Consider the following 19,900-nt stretch of genomic DNA (forward strand, 5'->3'; position numbering starts at 1 on the left):
CTGCTCCATTCCTGCTTCCCCTGGACGGCACAAGAGAAGTTGTTCATACAGAGTTCGAGCAACACAGAGGGAAGCAGTAGGGCCCCTGCAGAAATCTGTGAGTGACAGATCTGCAGTTCAGGTAAGGGGATGGGGGAGGTTGTATAAACGAGTATGCATGATTGTGGGAATGAATGAGTATCTGTGAATGATTCGTATCTGTGAATGAATGAGTATATGAATTTGTGAATGGGTAAATTAATGAGTGTGTGTGTGTGATAGCATAGATGTGTAAGTGGGTGGGGGGAGCATGGCATAGGGAGGCTGTAAGTGATGTGGAGACCCCATACTGCAGGCAGCATCAATACACAAGGGGGGCAGTTAACCAGGATTCAGCATGTATTGGTTGTTTGTGAATGATAGGAGTGTGATTGCTAAATTAAATATATATGATTGATAACAGCAATCACACTCCTATCATGCCCAGACACACCCAGATTCCAGCATGTACTGTCTGACTTGGCATGACATCAGAGTGATTGCTGTTAACAATTTTATTTATATCTATATTTATGTGTACTGTATTTGCCCAAATATAGGCCGCACTCCCCCCCCCACTTTGTCTTTAAAGTGGGGGTGCGGCCTATATTCGGGGTTTAGCGCAGGAATGCGCAATTCAAATCGCCCGACGCCCGGGACACGCAGTTCAGGGCTCCGGGCAGGCAGCAGGGTTAGGATACAGATCCACTGCAGTGGTACAGGGGACCTGCATCCTACTCTCTGATACTCTCATACAGCGTCCCCTGCCAGCACTTCCCACGGGGGGAGTGCCGGCACGGGAGGTTGTCTAAGCGCATCGCACAGACGTTCACCGGCTGTGGCGATGCACGAGTAAACAACCTCCGCTACCGGCACGTCTGCTCGATGTGCTTTAACAATCTCCCTTGCCGGGAATTCCCATGAGGGGAGTCCCGGCAAGGGAGATTGTTAAAGCACATAGTGCAGACGTGCCGGCAGCGGAGGTCGTTTACGCTCGCATCGCCGCAGCCGGTGAACGTCCGCGCGATGCGTTTTACCTCTGCTCCCAAGATTTACCAGAGCAGACTCCCGGGTGGGGATTGCCGGCAAGGGAGATTGTTAAAGCACATCGCGCAGACGTTTACCGGCTGCAGCGATGCGAGCGTAAACAACCTCAGCTGCCGGCACGTCTGCACGATGTGCTTTAACAATCTCCCTTGCCGGCACTCCCTCCGTGGGAGCGCTGCGGGGGATCTGTATCCTAACCCTGCTGCCTGCCCAGGGCCCGGAACTGCATGTCCCGGGCGTCGGGCGATACGAAATGCACATTCCTGCGCTAAACCCTGATTATAGACCGCACCCCCACTTTAAAGACTTAAAGTGCGTGGGAAAAATATTTATTCTCTTCTTTTAAATATTTCCCTTAAACTTACAGCTTTGCCAACCCAATAAAAACACCACAGCAACCCATATCTAACATCTCTTCTCATAACGCCTACCTCGCATAAACTGTTCTTGTTAACCCCTTCAATCCCCTATGGACGTACCGGTACGTCCAAAAAACGCATTCCAAGAATCCCCTATGGCCGTAACGGTACATCCTGCCCTTCTTGCAGCGTCAGGGACACATCCCTGCCGCTGCACGGGAGAGCAGGCCGTCGTTTGACAGCCTGGACTCCCCCCTGACAGCAGAAGCCGGCTGTCTGATCTGATGTAACAGCTTCCGACATGAAAGCCGGAAAGCTGTTACATTTTAAACTGCCTGATCGAGCGATCGGCCAGTTTAAAATGCCCGATCATGCGATCAGGCATTCCCATCCGGGTTGCGTCACTGCTGTCGCAACCCAGAAGTTCATCGGAGGACAGTATATATAAATTAGGTATTTCTGAAATCAGGACACCTGAATTGATAAACTTGGAGGGGATTTTCCATCACTTTACCTAATTTTGTGAGGATTCAGAGGAATTTTTTTTAAAAAAAATAGGTGTTTTTTTCTAATTTTCGCTAGTTTTTACTAAATTTCTCATTCTAAATTTTCAGCTAATCATCCAACTATGGTATCAAAAGAAAGCTCTATCTTTCCTTGAAACAATATATAGTTTACATGGGTACACTATTCACAGGAAAAGAGAATAATCGTTGAACTGACATAGCGCAAAAATGGCAAAATTGCTTTGGGACCTGAGGTACCAAAAACCCCTGGGATTGAAGGGGTTAAAATCTTCACAAATACTTACCAAACACAGATAAAAATAGTGTCTCCATTCTCCTCCTATGTTCAGGTAAGATTGCACCCAACCAAAGTCTCTCTATTCAATGTGCTCATTGTAACTACTCCCTTTTCTTGTGTCCTCTGCAACTTTTGTGCTATCATCTTTGTATACTTCCTTTTCATCAATGGTGGCCTACACTTCAGCCACACCCCTAGACCTGGAGACAGGGAGAGAGTGTTGGTATCCTTCTCTCTTCCTTTTGCAACCTTCAGTGTATTCCACCACTTTTTTTTTTAAGTTCACCCTCACGCTTTTCTCCACTAGCTATGTGTGTGGTGGGTATTTACCAACCTCCTGCACCTATACCCCAAATTATCACTTTGCAATATGGCTTGTTCCATTTCTATTTTGTACATCCCACACTAGTTCTGAATAATTTAACCATGCCCATCAAAAACCCCTTTGCCCCTGCTACCTTTAAACTGCTGTCCCTTGTCTTGTTCTGTGGTGTCTCACAGCAGACCACTTCAAACACACTGTGATTGCCATCAAATTGGCCTTTTCTTCACCAACCTCTGTGCTGCCTTCCAACTCTCCAACACCTCTTTCTTTGTCTGACCATAGCCTGCTAACCCGCAACCTTATTATACCTCCCACCCGTCCTCCACCTAATTGACTTCTACAAACTCATAGAAATTATAGAAATGTCTATGACCTTAGCCCACTACAACTTGCTAGCACAATTCTGTCTGTCCTTTCCAACATCCCTACCATTAAAATATCACTTCTTCTTACTGTGTTGCAGACCTCCATTGTGCTCCCAATTTGCCACCATGCCACACTAGTGTTGGGTTATGTAAAGTGGACAGGTCGCCATACCTCTGACTCTACCCACTTCCGGGACAGGTCCCACACACTTCTGGGGCTTGTCTCATCCCTTCCACACCAAAAAAGGTGTCCCGATTTAGACACGTGAAATGTTGGTTATAGTTTACACTTTTTTATGTATGCTAGTATCATAGATTATTTTTGAGGGAGTCATTTTTCAGGGATGTTTTATTTAACTGTCTGAATTGCAGTGAGCTATACACATTAACAGATGCACAGACACACGTATGTATATAATATATATATATATAGATAGATAGATAGATAGATAGATAGATAGATGGATAGATATACTGTATATTATTCAGACATTTGTGTAACTACTTGGCAAGCTGAAAATAAATATGTATAGTATTCATTAAAAGTGTTAAGTATTAGGAGAATCATATTGCCAAAATTAAACGGCTGACACCAGATGCCACTCCTGTCAGCTAAGAACAGGAAACCGAGGCTTCAATTTGCACAGACTCACCAAAATTGGACAATGGAAGACTGGAAGAACGTTGCCTGGTCTGATGAGACTTGATTTTAGCTGCGGCATTCAGATGGCAGGGTCAGACGTCGGTGTAAACAACATGAAAGCATGGATCCATCCTGCCTTTTATCATTGGTTTAGGCTGGTGGTTGTGTAATGGTGTGGGGACATTTTCTTGGCACACTTTGGGCCCCTTAGTACCAATTGAGCATCATTTAAACTTACCTGACTATTGTTCGGACATGTCATCCCTTTATGACCAATGTGTACCCATCTTCTGATGGCTATTTCCAGCAGGATAATGCACCATGTCACAAAGCTCACATCATCTCAAACTGGTTTCTTGAACATGACAATGAGTTCACTGTACTCCAATGGCATCCACAGTCACTAGATCTCAATCCAATAGATCACCTTTGGGATGTAGTGGAACGGGAGATTCGCATCATGGATATGCACCCGACAAATCTGGATCAAAATCTCTGAGGAATGTTTCCAGCACCTTGTAGAAAGTATGCCACGAACAAATCCAGTGATTTGCATTTTACTCAGTGATAAGTATTTGATCCCCTATCAATCAGCAAGATGTCTAGCTCCCAGGTATCTTTTATACAGGTAATGAGCTAAGATTACGAGCACTCTCTTAAAGGAAGTGCTCCTAATCTCAGCTCGTTTCCTGTATAAAAGACACCTGTCCACAGAAGCAATCAATCAGATTCCGAGGCCAAGACCCAAGAGCTGTCCAAGGATGTCAGGGACAAGATTGTAGACCTACACAAGGCTTGAATGGGCTACAAGTCCATCGCCAAGCAGCTTGGTGAGAAGGTGACAACGGTTGGTGCGATTATTCACAAATGGAAGAAACGCAAAATAACGATCACGGTCTGGGGCTCCATGCAAGATCTCACCTTGTGGAGTTTCAGTGATCATGAGAACGGTGAGGAATCAGCCCAGAACTACACGGGAGGATCTTGTCAATGATCTCAAGGCAGCTGAGACCAAAGTCCCCAAGAAAACAATTGGTACCACACTACGCCGTGAGGGACTGAAATCCTGCAGCGCCCGCAAGGTCCCTCTGCTCGAAAAAAGCACATGTACAGGCCCGTCTGAAGTTTGCCAATGAACAACTGAATTATTCAGAGGAGAACTGGCTGAAAGTGTTGTAGTCAGATGAGACCAAATTTGGCATGAACTCAAGTTACTGTTTTTGTTATTCTGCCTCTCACTGTTCAAATAAACATACCATTAAAATTATAGACTGATCATGTCTTTGTCAGTGGGCAAAAGTACAAAATCAGCAGGGGATCAAATAACTTTGTCCTTCACTGTATGGCCAGCAAAATTCCTCCAAACACACCATTGTAAAGTCACTGATAAAAACTATGCCTGTATCACAGACAAAGCATCTTCAAATGAGTTTCACAAAGATGTTGAATTGCTCCAACCAATTAATCCCCCAGAACTGATGGTTGGTCAGTGGGAGGCCTTTACACCTGGATATTACACTGACCTCGCATATTGTCCCAACACTCGCTTCCTGATTGCTCTGCATTACTCTACAATAACGCCTCCCTATCTACAATGATGCAGGCAAAAGTATCCTATTGCCAAAACTTAAGACGGCTTCAATGTGTAGTCCTACTGATATATATAACTACATTAAGGTTTCATTGGTTTCATGAGGGGGAAAAGTTAAATGACAGCAAGTAAAAGTGAATTTGCAAAGAAAAGTTTTCTTTTACATAATAATCCTAGCTTTCCCAGTAAGATTGATCTGAAATGCAGTGTAAAAAGGGCAGCTGCCTGGGCCCAGTCATTCCTGAGGGGCCTATAGCAGCTGCACCTTGAGCCCACAGCAACCGGGCCTGCCACTTTTAAGGGACCCTGGTAACCCCTGTAGTCACTTCCGTACGGGCCACTGCTTACCTCTGGATTGCTCGCACACTGTGCAAGCAACCTCTCTTGTACCGTCCAGAGGAAGGAGAAATGCAGCAGGGTTGTTTCCAGTGTGTGAGCAACGCAAAGTGGTAAACTGCGGGCCAGTATAGAAGTTTGCGAGTGCCAAAGGCAAATCTGCAGTTGAAGTAAGGGGGTTTGGGAGGGTGTATGAGTATGTGTGAATGAGTATCTGTGAATGAGTGAATGAACAATTATGTACATGATTGCATGGACGTATAAGTGAGGGGGACAAAGAGGGCACAGGCAGGCTGATTGGGGCAAAATGGCACATGCAGGCTGTTTGGGGCAAAGATGTAATGGAAATGCTGTCTGGGGCAAAAATTACAAAAAAAGTCCAATGCGCTATTTATTATTACCTACAAATACAGGGTTTGTATATCCTATTTAGTTGATCTATACTTGCAAAGCTGTGTTCCCATGTGTTTTTATATGATCTATATCTGAACTACATGAGCAGTGGTGTCTCCAGCTTTCATATTTAGATGGGGGCCAGGGGGGGCCAGGGACCAAAGTAGGGGGGCAATTATAAAATGCTACATATACAATGTGTATATATATATATATATATATATATATATGCGTTAGACATCCATTTTTAACTATATAATATATACTTATCTCTTTGAAGGAAAGATCCTGATTGAAATATGATTTCAAAATAACAGATGAACTGTTATTTTAATTTTTTTTATATTAGACCCTGCTGCCGATATATATTAATATTACACCCTGCTCCCAATATACCGAAATATATATATATATTTACCACACTGACTGCAGATCAGGGGAAGACTGAGGTCGGTACAGTGTTCCCTACTTCTGACTGCACCGTGACATTTAGAGGTCCTCTCCCCCGTAATCATGCCCAGAGTCCCTTTGTCCCCTCATTCACTAAACCACACCTCTATTTTACTTACTCCCAGGTATAGATCAAATAAACAACACATGGAAACAGCAAGTGCAACTGAATAAGACATAAAAACCCTGTATTTGCAGATATACATAAATAATGTATGGTAACATAGCATTGCAGGTATAAATCAACTGGAAATCACATGTAAACTCAGCACTGAAGGTATAGATCAAATAAACATGGAAACAGCATCACAGGCCAGGATCAACTGAATAAGACATACAAATCCTGTACTTGCAGGTAAACATAAATAATGTATGGAAACATAGCATAGCAGATAAAGATTAACAGAATAACACAAAAACCCAGCTTTGCAGAGTGAGAGGTGCCGAGCGGTTGCTGAAAATGTATTCCTGAGCAACCACTCGGTGCCTCTCTCTCTCCTCCAGCTGCTCAAAAAAAAAAAACGGCGGTCCCCCTCTGGACCCCCCTGCCGACGCCACTGTACATGAAAGAGGAAAAAAGAGGTTTGGTACCATGAAGGTGGGGACAAAGGGACTCTGGGTGTGATGAGGGGGGTAGAAGGCTCCACAATGGTGGACCGCACGGGGGAACTGTGTTTTGTTCCCAGTCCTACCCACTTTACAAACTATACCTAAACAAAGGTAGATAATAGGATTTTACAAAAATGGAGGTACTCTATTTAGGAATAGGTATAGCATATTTTAGAATTCAATTACCGACGGATATTCATTAAAAACTTAAAAACTTTTCAAACCATTCACCTGGTTAAGAATCATTGGTTTTTCCAGACTATTATACACCCTCAAATGGGAATGGGATGTGGGTGATGGGGAGGCACAGCTGTGGTCTTTTTTGTAATATTATTTAACCCCCATCCACGGGATAGTGGGATATAAAGGGGCATTTAGCCCCCCAGAGTTATTTCATTACCTCCCGCCCCAATGCTCATTTTAAAAAAAAAAAACCTCTGCCTTTATTCTTTTTTATTTAATCTTATGTAGCGGAAGGGAAGAACTTTGTGAGTTACAGATCAGGACATACGAATTTAAAGTCACAGGCCTTTGCAAATAATTTGCATATTTATTTGATTACAAGTTCTTAGATTAAGCTACCAACCGGTAGGAGTAACTTTAGCTGACTTCTACACTTTTTACATACGGTAAATATCTTTTTGAAATTTTAATATGGTTTTCTCTTCAAAGAGCCCTTCTATGTCTGTGCCATGGTATATATGCAATAGAATATTGTTATAAAAAAGTAGTATAAATGTGTATTTGCCTTCCCCTAAGCAATGAAACCATTCATTTTCAGAGATGTGTGATAATGTGTTGAATGCTGTGTACTTGTGTAAAAGCCTAGCTGTATTGAGTGCTTTATTGTTCAGGAGGCAGCTATGCGTAAGTCCCTGGAATCAATGTTAGCCAGTATATACTGCTCCACTGCAAAGCTTACTCTTAAAATGCATTGGCCTGGCTTATACTCCATGAGAAATAAATACCCCGTTTCTGTTCATGTTATAGGGATGTGCCTTTGTTTTCAGGTACTAATGACTATGATTCTTACGATACAGAATGAAGAAATTGGAGTGTCCATTCTGAAGAATATGCTTTATATCTTACTGGGCACTGCTGTCTGCAAGAGAACATGGTCGGCAGTGCTATATATCCCACAGAAAAGCATTATGCATGATAATTTAAAAGCATACGCTTTTATTAGAGGAAACATTACTGTTCACCGATGGACACGTGTCTATTATTATGGTTTCCTTTATTATGTTCCTAGAAGTACTGCGATCTTTCACTTGCTGATACATAACAATATCTTTTTCCTTTTTACAGGTACCATCAGATGAATGGGGTCCATACCAAGCACCAGGCAAGGAAGGCGAAATACCCTGCAGGAGGATGAGAAGCGGCAGCTATATTAAAGCCATGGGAGATGATGACAGTGGGGACTCAGACACCAGCACCAAAATGTCACCCAAGGGTGCCACGCGTAGGGAGAGATATCGCAGATCTTCAAGTGTCGACCATCCCAGAACCAAGTAGGATATCAAAAAAAAATTGTTCCCACATCTTCTCATTCTGTTTGTCTGCCATTTTGTCTTTTAGTGAAAGATTACATTATGCTAGTGACTCAGATATAGATGTGTCCGGTGAGTGTCTTGCTCTGCACCCCTTATGTAGGAACCAGCTACAGGTTTTACATGAGCTTGAAACACTAGATATTGGACAAGGAGCTTCTTTGACCTTGCTCTTTGTAGAGAAAAACAGCAGACAACGGCATGCCTAGAGAGAGACTTAAAAAGCAGTGTTTGTGGATGCGATATTAATTTTAACAGATATAGGTATACATTTTCTTGTCGATTACACGTTTTGCTTACTTTTATGTTGTTTAATGCTAAGTCACACATAAAGATTACCAGTGGCTACCCAGCAATACAATTTGCAATATTTATTTATAGAAAAGAAACATGTAAAATAATAAATTATGTGTCTGCTAAAGCCTTTAAATGATGTAGGGGTATTAAGTTGTAAACTATTTAAGGGATCTCATAAAATGTTTCAGGATTTACCTTTTACTTCAATGTGCGGCCCGTGTGAGCAGGGCCAAACTGTGTGTGCAAGCCGGCCGCCTAATAAAATTAAAGCGGCCAGCGTGCCCACACGGCGGTCTTACCACCTCACCTCGCGGCTGCACCACCTATATGCAGAGTGGCATATAGGTGGTTAAAAGGCATTTCTGGAGGCAGAGTTGCATAAAGAGGGTAAAAAGGCATATCATGAGGCACTCTGCCTCCAGAAAAGCCTTATACCCCCCCATATAACACTCCCCCCACCCGACTTACCAGTGCTTCTGACTCCCTGGTGTCTAGTGGGGGCAGTGAAGGCCGGCGTTGGTTCCGGTGGGGCTTCTATGACTGAGCACCGGAAATTCATGCAATGCCGGTGCTCTGTCATAGAAGCCCTGGCAGAAGTGCCAGCAGCAGCGGGGGTTATCTGCAGGGAATTCTACTCTCTGGCAGCCGGGGATGGTCTATTTGAGGTCTGATTATAAGACGACCTTGATTGTAAGACAAGCAAATACGGTAATTAGGAGGACTATCCACATACTTTTGATCACATAGTGTATCTAATCACTGCCTGGCACAGAAATTCAGAAAATGGGCCATTAATTAAAGTGTACAGAGGGACACTTTTTAGATTTAGCTAGGGTCATGGTTAGGGGACACAGCCAGGGATAGGCAAAGTGTCCGTGTGAAGGTCCATTGAATCGTTAGCTCCAAGTGTACCTCCCCTCATGTATGGGGGGGACGGAATTTAATTTACATTACATTAAACAATGGGAGGGATCGAGCCTATCCTGTAACCCACCCATACATTCTGTGACTCCCCATCCTATCAGCTGCCATCAAACGCAGGTGCATGGAGGGACCTTATCATCCTATTCAAAAGGACTTGCAGCTTAAGGAATAGACCTCATTCTGCTTTTGTCATTTATATGAACCACCTACTAGTTCATGCTCCAGTTATATTAGAAGCAGATATTTAGAAGTTGTAAAAAGGTTTGCTATTAACGAGGGGTGAGTCTATTACATGCCAGGGATAAAAACTGTCACACGGTGTATTAAAAATATCAACACAACATACAGGTAGTTTTAAAGTTCTACTGAATAACTATGTTTTGTATAGTCCCTTAGCATACCTATATTCAGGAACTGGCCAAGGATACATTGTCAACAGGGTGACCTTAATCTTGGTTTATTATTCATTATTTTATATTATTAAACTGGCCCCAACAGTTCCAGTTTTTTTAACTCAAAGAGTATTTCTTGGCGGTTACGTTTAAAACATTTCAGTAGCTATAGATGAACACCTACAACAGAATCTATTATAACATAGCTCATTTTCTGAGTTGCTCTATGTTAACCTATCCTTATAGCCCTGTCTTGGATAATTTATTGTAGTGCCAATTTATACAGTACTCGTGAATATTCATCTCTAAAATATTTCAGTAAAGGTCAAGTAAAGCATGTTGGCAGCTGAGACAAGTCTGAGGTACAAAACTCACACAAGTGTCCATAATGTCAAGTACGCATATTTATTACAGCCATTTCAACAGTATTCTCAACAGAAACTCGGCTTGCTGCATAGTCATGTCGAGGCAAGATGAAAAACACTGAAGGTTTATAAATCTGCATCTTGCTTGTGAGCCATAAATGTGAAAATGTCACCTCATGTCCTCAAGGTGGGGACAGGAAGAGGAAAAATAATAAATAAATGTAATGCACACTTCAGAATTAGACAGTGAAGAAAAAAATGATTTGATCCCCTGCTGATTTTGTACATTTGCCCATTGACAAAGACATGATCATATCATTTTAATGGTAGGTTTATTTGAACAGTGAGAGACAGAATAACAACAAACAAAACCAGGATAACACATTTCAAATAAGTTGATTTGTGTTTTATTCAATGAAATAAGTATTTGACCCCTTTGCAAAACATGACTCAGTACTTGGTGGCAAAACCTTAGCACACATATCAGGAGGGATTTTGTCCCACTCCTCTTTGCAGATCCTCTCCAAGTCATTAAGGTTTCGAAGCTGACGTTTGGCAACTCGAACATTCATCTCCCTCCACAGATTTTCTATGGGATTAAGGTCTGGAGACTGGCTAGGCCACTCCAGGACCTTAATGTGCTTCTTCTTGAGCCACTCCTTTGTTGCTTTGGCCGTGTGTTTTGGGTCATTGTCATGCTAGAATACCCATCCATGACCCATTTTCAATGCCCTGGCTGAGTGAAGCAGGTTCTCACCCAAAATTTGACGGTGCATGGTCCCATCCATCGTCCTTTTGAAGTGCATGTATAGACCAACTGAATAAAAACACATAAAAACACTATTTGCAGGTATACACAAATAATGTATGGAAACATAGCCTAGCATGTATAGGGAATCTTGGCGCACCTCTCTCTCCTCCGCATCTAGCTCCTCCTCCGGGCTGCAAAAAAAAAAAAACAACAACAAAAACCGCCGTTTCAATTGGGGGGGGCACATGTGGGGGCACAGCATGATGTGGGGGGCCATGCTCACCCCTGCTGGCGTAACTGTGAGCAGTCAGCAGCCCCGCGTGCCACTCATTTGCACCCCGCGTGCAATGAGCGGTTGAAATGTATAGGCAAATAAATGAATAGATGGGCTGTAACAAACACAATATGCACACAGAACACTTACATATGGGAAACATTACATTATTCTAATTATGTGTTAATTAATCTGGGTAAGAGAACAAAACAATCTATACTGAATAATGACGTTGGTTACTTTATAATCTGAGTTAGGATCTAACTTATACCTCTACTGGAGGGACAAGTAAATATGCAGACTTCATAGCATGTCATGCACAGCTCAGACCCACAAACAAATAGCCATGTTATTCCCAGAGCCGGCATCTAAAAATCAGAAGAGATGGGACTCCTGGCCCAGCAGGCCACCAAACTACTACTCCTGCAAACCCAACCAACTCTTCACAGACTATGATATAATAGGATACAAGGAAGATGAGTTGATACTATACCACTCATATGTGCGATTACGAGTTCCTGATCATTAACTGCCTTGCAATAAGTTTGGCTCCGTTCTTGTAATGGAGGGACAGTAATTACCAGCACTGATCGTAGGATGATAATCAAATAGCCAAAAGATCAGGTATGTGGGTATGCCAAGACTTATGCATTTTTTGCCGCCTATTCATCGTATTCTTTATCTCGATCATTTGCCTATCTTAATAATAATAGAATTCTAGAATACTACTACATGATCAATGTACTAAAATATGGAAATCATGTATGTGCTAGTACAGGGGTAGACAAATTTGGTTTGGATAAAGGAGCCACTCAAAAAAGTTAGGAGACAGATTTTTTTCTTGCCAAATCATCTTTTTATATTCCTGGTGCCCAGGGTTTGTATAGCCTTGCCATACACTAAGACCTTACAGTAACCCACGCACGCTAACATTCTATGCTCATGTACGCACATGCTAACATCGTAGACTTATACACACACTAACACTATATGCTGACATACAGACTCACTATAAACACTAGCACCTTATACAGACACACACACACTGGCTAACACTGTACATATATTAAAATGACACACTCTAACACTATAGAAAAACTATACATAATATACATATATATATACACACTGACTTGGACACTACAGTACATACACTGTCTATATATATATATATATATATATATATATATACATACATACATACACACACACACTGATACTACAGTATACACACAGACTGACTCCAGCACTATACATATACACATTGACTCTGACACTATAGTTCACACACACTCACATGCACTTCTCCCCCCTCTCCCTTCTCCCCTTTCTCACCACGTGGAGACCAGCCACACCACTGCCTACCTTGTGCCATCTGGCACCCTACTCCCTAAGGAGCGTGGTGAGACGAGTGCCATGCATTCGTGACCTTGATGGAAGCCCTGGATTCATGATGGCAACCGTGCAAAACCCTGCAGGTTTCTCGAGCCTTGTGTTAGTAAAATTATAATGTATATTAATAAAAAATACATAAAGTACTATTGATACCTAAAGTAAATATGACTCTGTTTAACAACCTTGTCAAGGCTCAACACTAAAAATAGTGCAGGCATTTTTGCAATTAGCATAATTAGTTTATTTATCCATGTGGGTAAAGCCAGAAACTAAGATTGCTGCAAGCAGCCATGTAACTTTCTTAGTAAAGTGCAGCTAAGGCAGGGATGTCCAAGTTTTTTCTGCAGTGGGCCACTTCATCAGAATTGTATACGTGCGTGGGCCGCACTCATTTTTCACTGAGAGAAAATATGGCCTTTAATAAGATATGCAGATTAAAATAAAGTAAATGACACAAAACCCTTACTTTTCCTCTCACTGATTTCTGGGCCTAGAAAGTTTTGTGACTACAAATTCAGGATTCTGGATAAGTAAAAATAAAAAAAGAAAAAAAATAGGGATGCACTAAAATGAAAATTCTGGACCAAAACCGAAAATTCAGGGTTCACTTAGCCGAAACTGAAGGTGACCCCCCCCCACACACTTTTAATAAAAGTAATTTACACACCAAAATTGTACAAAAAAATATATATTATGATTGTTAACAGCAATCTCAGGCATACCCAGATTCCAGCATGTACTGGTTGGCTGTAACCACACTTTTATTAAAAGTAACACACCACAATTGGACAAAAACAATTAACAATATGACTTGGCATGATAGGAGTGTGATTGCTAACAGCAAACACACTCTTTTTATACCCAGGCAACCAGTGAATGCTGGAATCTAGGCATGATGGGACTGTGATTGCTGTTAGCAGATAGCTGTTAGCAATCACGCTCCTATCATCCCAAATCAGCCAGTACATGCTGGTACAGTGTGTCTGTAAGTGCAGACTCCATACTGCTGGCAGCATCAATACACAAGGGGACAACTAGCCAGGTTTCAGCATGTACTGGCTGACTTGGCATGATATGAGTGTGATTGCTAACAGCAAGCACACTCTTTTTATACCCAGACAACCAGTAAATGCTGGAACCTAGGCATGATGGGACTGTGATTGCTGTTAGCAGATTGCTGTTAGCTGTTAGCAATCACGCTCCTATCATCCCAAGTCATCCAATACATGCTGGTACAGGGTGGCTGTAAGTGCAAACCCCATACTGCTGGCAGCATCAATACATAAGGGGGACAGCTAGCCAGGTTTCAGCATGTACTGGCTTACTTGGCATGATAGGAGTGTGATTGCTAACAGCAATCACAGTCCCATCATGCCTAGGTTCCAGCACTTACACATCCATGCTATGACACACACAAATCCATTCATTCACAGATTCATTCCCTCAATCAGGCATATTCATTCACACAACCTCCCCCACCCCCTTACCTTCACTACAGCTCTCTATGCCGCTCACAGACTTCAGCAGGGGACGCGGCCTCCCTCTGCGTTCTCTAGTACTGCACAGAGGAAGCAGGACTGGAGCAGAGAATAGACTCTCCCACAAGTAAGCAGCAGGGCTCTTGTGATCCTGGCTGCCGATCTCACGCGGGCTGCACCTCGAGGTTCCGCATGTTGGACGCCCCTGAGCTAAGGGATAATGCATTTATATACACAATCTTTTGTCCTGTTTCTATGCACATTATTGTGATTTCTAAGGATGTAACATTGTGATACAATCATACCCACAAAATCTTCTGAACTTTTGTTAAATAGGGGCATCAGGGGAGGAAAGAGGGAACAAGGAATTTGGGTCCAAAATAGGGCGTGTCCCTTTTAAAGAGGAACACTTGGGAGATATGATGTGTCTTCATTCATGATCCAATACATACATGTGTTATTTTAAACCATTTGGAAAGTTTGGAAAATATTATTTTCCAGTAAAGTATGCCTGCTAGAAAAGATGTTTCTGAAAATAGCATATAATGTATAATACTGTATATTTTTGAGTTGTGATCTTTGTTTCCCTTTGTTAGCTCCCTCTTTTCCTCACTTTTTATTAGGTTTCCTTGTAAGCGATATTCTGACTCATGTCTCTGTAACTGTCCCAGCTGCTGCACGCCACCCAAAATCCATCCAAAGGGACACGGCTATGGCCTCTCCATATTGGGTCAGGTAAGTACTGGAATTACTTGTTTTCATATGCAGTAATGCTTGGAGAATGAAGGAATGCTGGCGGTATGCATGTCCTCCCACATTTTGTTTGCAATTTCTGCATTTTCAGATGCCTGTTTGCTTGACTCATAAATGCATCAGTACATTATATACTGATTGATATATAGAATTTGTTTAAGCTTATTTTTGTTTCAAGATGTCTAAGGTACCATCTTAGCAGTTCCGTGTCAGTACTGTTGGTATAGAGCAGGGGTGGCCAAACTTGCTTAACCCAAGAGCCACATACTTCAGATGTTTCAGAGGCGCAAGGCATGCGTATTTGGTTACAAATTTTTTTATATAAATTATAAATACATGTACGTGATATTATTTATTTTTTATGTAGTACACATACACATCAAATATTTTCAAAGATTATTTACTGTTAGTAGAAGTCTTGTGAGTAACTATTTGAATATTCCATTTATTGCAAAATTATAGACATGCATGTGGTATTTTCTAATCCAAATTAGATTTGCACATTTGGATTTGTACGAATTTTAACAAAATCTGATTTTGATTTTGTTATTTGGTTTGCATGTCCAAAAACGAGGAGAAACCCCAACAAAACAAACAAAAAGTAAGAAGAGGGCTTTGAGCTTTCATTTGCATTTTGTTGCTTTTTCTCTTATTCACTCACTCACTCACTCACTCACTCACTCACTCACTCACTCACTCCTACTCTTTCAGGCTCACACTCTTACTCTCACTCACTCTCTCACACACTCACTCATTGTCTCTCACTGTTATTCTTGCTGTCTCACTCATGCTCTTTCACTCACACTCTTATGCTTTCTCATACTCTCACTCACTCTTACTCACACTTTCATTCACTTTTACACTCTCTTACTGATGTTCCCTCACACTTGTGCTCACCCTTCTTCATTCTCTTACTCACACTATCTCATGCCCTCTCCCAATGTTCCCCTACCTTCTGTGCTGATCGCTTCCATGCCCCTGTCTACTTCCATGCAGCTCGGCTTCTTTTCTTGCCTCTTCTTCTGTCTTCTTTCTTCGTCCACTTCCAGTATCAGCTCAAATGACCAGGCATTCTGGAGCATTTCCTCGAAAGAGCTAAGTCTCTGTGCACACACTCTCCACCGATTTGAGGAGAGGCTGTCCACGTGGTCTGAAAGTACTCTAATAAGCAAGAATAATGCATACAGATTTGCAGAGAAGGAGTGCTCAAATTAACTAATCATATAACTGATTGCGGTTGCCTGTGGGCAAAAGTAGCACCCACCAGGTGAAGCTGCCAAAGTGCCTTGCTCATACATGCTCTCCATCCTCCATATTGTAATTTTAGTTACCTATTCTTATGAATCAGAGAAGTATCCAAGGCAGGTCATCTAGGAGCTCTCTCTTTCATGCTCCTTAAAGCAGGATAAAAGGGCAGCGCTAGCCGCTCATTGAGATGGAATAGAAATATTCCTTTGGTTTTATGGTGCTTGCATTGGATTTGGAACTGTCCTATACAAATGATCTTTATAAATAAAACTAACATTGTTTTGTACCCACTACACATTATTGAAGATTGTGTGATGCTACTTTACCAATATACTCAAATTTACATCTTTTGAAACAAGTTTTCTTCTAACTTCCAAACATACGGTAATTTTCCCTAAAACATGTTAAAAGCTCCTGCAATATTACCTTTTATTAACCCTTATTAAGATTTGCTCAATAACAACTTGGTTAAACTCCATGGAATAGTATGTTACTGTAGAACGGTACTATGTTTCTATTATGCATGGTTAATATTGAATGCCAGAAGTACATAGTGATAGCAGCAATGTGGTCCAAGAATAAAAGCAAAAATCTAATTTATCGAAACCACTAACTGAATTCAACCCTAGTCATACAGTTCATTTTATAAACATAATAAAATCTGTGTTTATGTCTGTGAAGCACCCTTTAAAGCCACTGACCAGATAGCAATAGCAAGCCCACAAATTCTGTGTATGGTATTTTCTCCAAATGTGAAGCACATTAATAATCTTCATAATTGAAAGTGGTTAAAAGATAACAGCATATACAATATGACTTAAAGCAAATAAAATGTGGTTTATTAAAAAAAAAAAATTCAGACTTCAATAAAAGGGTATCCTTTAGCTTTCTGTCTCCAGATACTGGTTTAACTAAGATCAGAGACAGCATCTGGCTAACTCATATCATGAAAGTTTGGCCAACTTAAATAAAAAGGAGTAACCTGTGTATCTAATATGGTCAGCTCAGGCAGAAACTTAGTTCAACTACGAAAGCTCTGAAATAGGAGACAAGCTGAACAGAAACATAAGTAACGTATCTGCTTGTTTATAAGACGAGATGCATTTGCTCTGAAAAAAAAAACTTGTCTTATATTTGAGCAAATACTGTAACTTGGTTGTTCAAAGAGGTGACAGTGGTTGTTGTTTTCTTTTGCAGCTATGTGAACACAGTCAGGAAGTTAATTATCTAAGAAAGGCTAAGGTCCCTTAGCTCATGTGCAGTAAAATAATAATAACCAGTGTTCCTTGATCTTTTCCCCAAACCCTGAACTGTTTATATGTACACAATGGGCTAATGCTAGCCTATTCCCCTCTGTCACTAAAATACGAACCGGCACACTCAAAGTGCACCAGGAAATGCCAGTTCATGTCACCCTCTGAAATACTTGATGGGACCTGGGACCCTTTCTGTATGGACCAGATGGTTTCATTCTGCTTGACTAAAAATCTTGTGTGTGCTGCCTTTTGAATACTCTTGAATTCTGATATTCATCTAGTCTTCAAAAAATAAATTATAAACTTAAAATTAAAAAACAAAAACAAAATAAATTGCACATAAATTTTAGCAATGGTTGATTCAATCAAGTATAGCTGAATTGATAAGAGTTTGTTCTTTGAAACTTAAAGAAAGATTGCAGTGAGCACCACTTTGTATGTTCACATCTTACCATCACACGGTTGAGGTTAAACTTACTATAACTGACTCTTCATACCTGGAGAAGTTACGTTTAGAATAAGATTATTGATGCATACAGGAAAACACCTAAGAATCATTAGGATGTCTAGTTTCCTAAAATTTGTAATACGGATATATATGGAAACATATCAGGACATATGAGTAGCCATTCTGTCTATCAAATGCCAACTGTTGTCTCATAACTATTATATCAGTAAGGTTTCTTCGCATGACCTCTGTGCCCTCTACCGCTTTGCGTGTACTCAGCAGGTTTATGATCGGATGCATCCAACCTTTGGATGCATTACATTTGCATGTTGATTATTTGAAGTTCAATTTAATCCTGAGATTCATTAAGTCTTGTACAGTCAAGAAGACAAGTGGGGTGTTGCAAGAAGAATTAATTCACTAATCTGAAAGTTGTTTGTGAGGGCATGCAACTTTTCATTTTTCTAGTTAATAACTTGAATGAAACTTGAAAAATGACGTACCCCTCATAATACATTTAAAATTATTATAATAACTAAAAAAAAGTAAATGAGGGTCCCCAAGGGGGTGGTGGCTATTGTGAGCTGTGGAAGCAGGTTACCTTGGGGAATTGAGGGGGTTAAGGTTAAAATACATAAATAACCTAAAGAAAAAAAATTCTACCTACCTGCACCCCAAGGCATTCAGATGGCTTGGATAGGATGCTGGCTATGTGTTAGAAGAAAATGTTGTTCGCTTGTCAAAAAAGATGGGATTTCAGAGAACTTTTGAAATTCGCATATGTTGCAGAAACTCTAAGAGAACAGGGTAGGGAATTCCAGAGATGAAGTATAGCATGTGAAGAACTAAGAGGGCGGTTAGGGGTATACGTAGATAAGAGGGTAGAGATGCAGGATGGTGCAGAGTTAATGGCTCTGTAGGTCAGGGTCATACCCTCCAGAATCAAATTCAAGTTTATGTCGAGCCAATAGAGCGTTTGGCACAATGGAGCAGCAGATGAAGATAGGTGACAAGAAAAGATTAGCCTATCTGCAGTGTTGAGAATGGATTGGAGTGATGAAAGGCGAGAGAGGGGAAAACCAGTTAGTAGGGAGTTGCAATAATCCAGATGTGATATTACAAGGGAGTGGGAATATCATTCCCTTATAGAAACCAGTGAGCACTCATATTCCAATTGTTTTTGTCCTCCAAGGTGAGCACATGGATACTTCAAAGAAACAGCACATAAGGACCATTAGGGCCATCTAGTCTGCCAGTTTTTTTGTGGTGTTAATATCCATACATGTTATGATAGATTATCTTTTCTAAAAGTGAGCTCAATAGCAATTGGCCAAGTAAGCGCATTGAAATTATTATTGAGTGCAAGCCATTGTATATAGCTTTGTATTGTCTTGGCAAACTTAGGGAACCTACTCTCAGAGGTTGTAAGAATAAAAAAAGAGTAGTAATATACAGTAATTTCATAAGATGATTTTATACTGATTCCAGTCCATTGAACCTTACAGATAAAAGGGGAACTAAACCACCAGTCAGGGGCCATGTGTGAATCTGTGTTCAGCGAAGTGGAATCTCATGCCGTAGAGGCCTTGGATCTCCCTGGCTGTTTCCGAATGCGCAGTCACAGCTACCTCCGTGCCATCCAAGCTGGCTGCTCCCAGGATGATGACTGCATCTCTGTCTTCTCCATGTCTGCACCATCAGGACCAACACTTGCCAACAGCATCCTCAAACCCAACACTTGTAAGTATCCGTTGTTGGCATACAATGCTTATAAACATACAGCAAGGTGTTATTGTCAGTGGCCAAAGGTCTAGCTGTATGTTCAT

The 19,900-nt window shown here is 41.3% G+C and overlaps 1 protein-coding gene across 3 annotated transcripts in view; it reads left to right on the forward strand.

Moving 5' to 3' along the window:
• Positions 1 to 19,900, forward strand: part of DLGAP3 (DLG associated protein 3) — a 148,100-nt gene that overhangs the window by 95,075 nt on the left and 33,125 nt on the right. For all 3 annotated transcript variants that reach the window (XM_053454692.1, XM_053454689.1, XM_053454690.1), the window contains 3 exons: positions 8,249 to 8,454; positions 14,993 to 15,104; positions 19,580 to 19,814. In XM_053454692.1, coding sequence (XP_053310667.1) covers positions 8,249 to 8,454; positions 14,993 to 15,104; positions 19,580 to 19,814 — 553 coding nt within the window. The remainder of the gene's footprint in view (positions 1 to 8,248; positions 8,455 to 14,992; positions 15,105 to 19,579; positions 19,815 to 19,900) is intronic.

The sequence above is a fragment of the Spea bombifrons genome, chromosome 2 (assembly GCF_027358695.1).
Source record: "Spea bombifrons isolate aSpeBom1 chromosome 2, aSpeBom1.2.pri, whole genome shotgun sequence".
Taxonomy (NCBI): domain Eukaryota; kingdom Metazoa; phylum Chordata; class Amphibia; order Anura; family Pelobatidae; genus Spea; species Spea bombifrons.